We start from the raw sequence: 4,745 nt of genomic DNA on the forward strand, positions 1-4,745 counted from the left end.
AGAGGATCATTTACATAAGGTATGTATTTGATCCCCAGAAAGAGTGGTTATACACTTCCAGTGAGAGCGTAACCAGTTATTTGACATGACATTAGTTTGCCCTATTGGTCACGTCTGATATTTATTCTTTTTTTTTCCTCTTTAGATATTCTGATAAACAGGTTCATATAAGTACAATTGGGAACAAAAATCTTCAACTTGAGAAAAGATGAATACAAGTGACGACATTGACATCAGCTGGCCAAATCTTGCCAGCCAGAAGAAGTTGATAAGTGACGAAACCTTTTGGTACATCGAACAGGTGGCTGAATCCGCGGAGCTCTTTCTGGCGTTTCTTGGAGTCATCACAAACAGCATCAACATCCGGGTGTTTTGGGAGCAAGGGGTGAAAAACAGCAATACAAACGTCGGTCTCCTCGCCTTGTCCATTTTCGATCTTCTATCCTGCATTATAAACATACCCCATTTGTCTTGTTTTTTCTTATCCGTTACAAACCACATTGTAGAAGATTCCTTTTGCCGGACACATATGCAATACGCGACATATCTGGCCTTTATATCTTCACACTGTAGTAACTGGACCACTATGTATATCTCCTTAGAGAGGGCACTGTGTATAGTCATACCTCTGAAAGTCAAGCTGATTTTTCGCCCAAAAATCACTGTCCTCTTCACACTTTCCACCTCCGTCTTCTTTTTTATCCTCGTCATGCTTTTTGTCACTAATATTAGAATCGTCTCAAAATTTAACCCAAATTTGAATCTCACCATTTTTTACAACATTGTTCTTGAATTCGCAAGAAATTACAGACAAGGCCTCACTATTTTTCTTAACAATATTTTGAATACTGTGGCTCTCTTTATCGTCGCCATTAACACTGCCATCATGGTTTATAAGCTCAACCAAATTAAGAAATGGAGAAATAAAAACGTGAACTCTTGTAAAATTTTTGACAGGTCTGTGTCAGGGATAAACAACGACATATCAAGACGAGACAAAGACGCAGAATTGGTGAAATCCGTGACGACGGTGACGAGTATTTTCATGTATGTCTGTCATTAAATCACATCCCATCAATGGCCATTCTTGTCGTACTTGCTACAATAAAGGGGGAATCAACTTCAATGTCTTGCGTTTGACCTACGACCTTAAACTTTTATCCACCATGGCCAACGCCTCGATCAATTTCTTTTTCTATATACGGGTCTCCAGTCGTTACAAAGAGACTTTTTACACCGTCTTTCCCGGATGTTCTTCTAATAGAAAAGAGTTGTCCTGATTACGTCATTATTCTATTTGTGGGTACTCCTATAATTTGTAGGTCAGTTAACCAAAAGTAATTATGTATTCGAAAGTCATTGTGATGGGTATTTTCTAAGGTAAAATCTGCATAAAGTCAACACTCTTAAACTCACCATCTGTTAAAAGTCACCACCTCTTGTTTGTCCCATGTGTTCTGTGCTTTATCTTAGTGTGTTCAATTAATAACGGTTAAAGTCAAACATGATTACTTACTACATACTTACTTGAGCAAGCGACCAGCTGAGCTGTTGTCCTTTGGTTTTGTCTTCTTTACTTAAGTCAAAGACTAGACGGTTGGATAAGGTAAAGGACGATATGAAAGAACTGGGCCTGGAGGAAGATGATGCGCTGAACCGAAATGCGTGGAGAGTGACGTTCATTATGGCAACCCAACAAAAGGCGGTATAAGCTAAAAGAAGAAGAAGAAGAAGAACATTGCTTAAGTCAACCAAGATTTCTGGTCCAGCAATGTTGGCTTTTTATAAGGATTCCATTGTATTTTATATTATTAGTCTTAAAATACTTCCAGTAAAATAATGAGATCATCACAATTTGGGTTATCAGATAGGTGTTCATAATTACAGATCTGAGATTCGAATGCAATTACGGGCTTGATTTAACATTGTTGTAATAGACGATCTTTTGCCTTGGATTGAAAGCATGTCCATTACAACAATGAGACCACAATAATTTTGGTTATCAGACCTGCAAATTTATACGCATGTGTTACCAGAGTTATAATTAAGTTAAATTATGTGGTGTATTATGTTCAGAGACCCTTAGATTCTATAAATGGATCTTGTAAAAAATAAATACATTTCAATTCCTAATAAAGATATTCTATGATATCTTTAAGAAATTAAGGAGCAGGCACCGATCTGAAACCTGAACAAGTGTGTATGAAAGCTGCCAGACAAAGCAAGAAAATAAATACAAGAAAAAAAAGTCATCCCCAAAAAATCTTTCGACCACCACTGGGGATCGAATCTCAGACCTTCTGATTATCGTTCAGACTTGCTACCATTACACCAAAGAGGCTCCCGATGGTTGGGACAATTTTAATACAAATTCTTTACAAGGGTGAACCCTCACATGCATCAAACAACACATAAGGTACCAAGTTAACGATTTTCATTCGTCGGGTGAGACGAACGATCACGTGATCAAATTCTCTTTCCATTTCTCTCATCACAACAATTCAGAACGAAGATGGAGCCTGACTTTCACGTTAGGAGATGAAAACGGCTAGGAATAACCATGCTTTGATTTTTATCAATTTGCAACAAAAATAAAATATGTTGTAGAAATTGCGATTTGGTCCTTTTTTATTCACGAGTGTAAATCGTTGACATCGCACTTCGGTAAAAAATGGACAAAATTACGACTGTGGTGATGAAAAATGACTTTGATGACAATTTTTGTAAACTTAAAAAATTATTATGAATAATTTATAACTCCCTTATTTGTGGGCCGATTTTGTCATCCGTGTTATCAATTTTATTGTAATAGAGAGATAGGAACTTCCGAGTTATTTTTTCTGGTGCGAACTTATTACCTTGCATTATTTAGCACCAAGAAAAATGTTTGGTAAATAAAAATGTTACCCTCTTTGATCTACCACCACCATCAATTCGTGTAGAATGGTGAGTAAATCATCCCATAGTCTTCGACCAATCACAGGCTCTCTACTCGGTCGACCATCAAAGTATTACGCCTCTGTTTGCAAAAAATGCAACACCTTTTTGAGTGGGCCTAATAGTAAAAAATATAATTGTGAGGAATTTGAAATTCACATTGCTGAAATCAGCTTGAAAAATGAGGTACATTGGTCTTTATTTTTAAAAAATCGGTTGAAAACCAACTGTTTAACGAATAAATTTGATTTTCAAAATTGCATTTCTTTATTTTAGCTTTTCTGGAAACTTTTTTATTTATTGGCCGATTTTCCTGATTTTTATATCATTTTCCACACCTAAATGAGACGAACACGCTGGTGTACTCGTTTGACTCAAAAGAGTTTAAAACACAAATGTGACCTATCGTCTCAAAACGGTAAGATGTCGGAACGAACCAGATGCTTAAAAGCCGAATTTAATGTTAAACTGGTCAAAAATATAAATTGTTGGCATTAGCACCCTAAAATATGGTATCCATTTTCCTCAATAAAACATACAAACTCAAGGCAAGTCTGATATTTCTGGCTATAAATTCAATTCTCAACATCTTAACCAACCCGACTTAATACCGTTTTGAGGCGAAGGGTCACAAATTTCGTTGTTTGATTGCGAGTCCAGGCTTACTAATTAATTCATGAACGCTGAGACAGTGACGCAAGCGTTACGTACAAGACCTCGTGGTCCAGGCCACATGGTTTTTGGTGTTACCAGAGAGCGTAGATATCTACGCTCTCTGGTGTTACATACACAACCACTCATCACTTTCGCTCAACCGTGTTCTTTGTGTTCTTTCTCTCAAACGATATGCAGCATCGGTACAAACGAGATCTCGTCTATTGCGACTAGATGTTGTCACAGTAAAGATTGTTCACAATTATCTTATTAAATTTTATTTTATTAAGAACTGAATTCATCTCACTCCAGTTATATTTCGGTATGCTTAGATAAACTTTACCTTCTAATATTAGATCGTCTTTCCTTTTATAGCCTTCCCTCGAATTAATTTCTAATTAGTGAATACTTTTCGTTCTACATTCTGTCACGTAGCCACTTATTATAAAAGCTGATAGGTCTAACATTCGACACTCACTTTCTCTCCACAATCTATGCCGGACGGCCAGTCATTCTATTCCTATATATATATTGTAAGATTTTTATCTTTTGGGACTTTGTAGATATTACATCTACACCATTAAGACGCCGGAGCTTTTAACTTTGATTGTATAATCTTCAAGGATCAAACCCAAGCCCGCTGTACTACAATATAACCTCTTACCAATTGCCTGGAAGTGGAATTTTACGAGTCCAATCCCGTTATCAGAGGAATAGATCATCCAAGCCCATCAACTGCCTGGAAACGTAAACTTATGAACCTGAGATATTATTATAAGTTACGTAAAATATTCATATCTCTATTTGTAACTACCACGATCACTGTTTATCTCTTTTAATTAAATTCCATCATTATTTTTATTTCATTGTAAACAAATCGTTAATTGTTTTTCATTTATAGTAACTAGTAAATTCTGGGGCCTCATTCTACATATATCTTTATGCATAGTCGAGTAGCTCTTTACTCACTTGAGACCATGACATTTTGGAGGGGACACATATAAAGAATTGAATTTATTTAGTTACTTATATCTATTTCATCTAACCTTAAAGTTTAAATTGTAAAACTTTTAATTGCCCCACTTGATCATATTTTAATTGAACTCCCTATTTACAGGATTAATTTTTTTTTCTTTTTCATTTCTTCATTTAAA

General features: G+C 35.9%; 1 protein-coding gene across 1 annotated transcript; it reads left to right on the forward strand.

Annotated features, from left to right (window-relative positions):
* The first annotated feature begins 208 nt into the window (after positions 1-208).
* On the forward strand, positions 209-1,063 carry LOC144959199 (uncharacterized). The gene has a single exon (XM_078891742.1). The coding sequence runs from the start codon at positions 209-211 to the stop codon at positions 1,061-1,063; it is 855 nt and encodes a 284-aa protein (XP_078747868.1).
* The last annotated feature ends 3,682 nt before the right edge of the window (positions 1,064-4,745 follow it).

This window comes from Berghia stephanieae, chromosome 13 (genome assembly GCF_034508935.2).
Source record: "Berghia stephanieae isolate SIO BIC M18660-M18661 chromosome 13, UCSD_Bste_1.3, whole genome shotgun sequence".
Taxonomy (NCBI): Eukaryota; Metazoa; Mollusca; class Gastropoda; order Nudibranchia; family Aeolidiidae; genus Berghia; species Berghia stephanieae.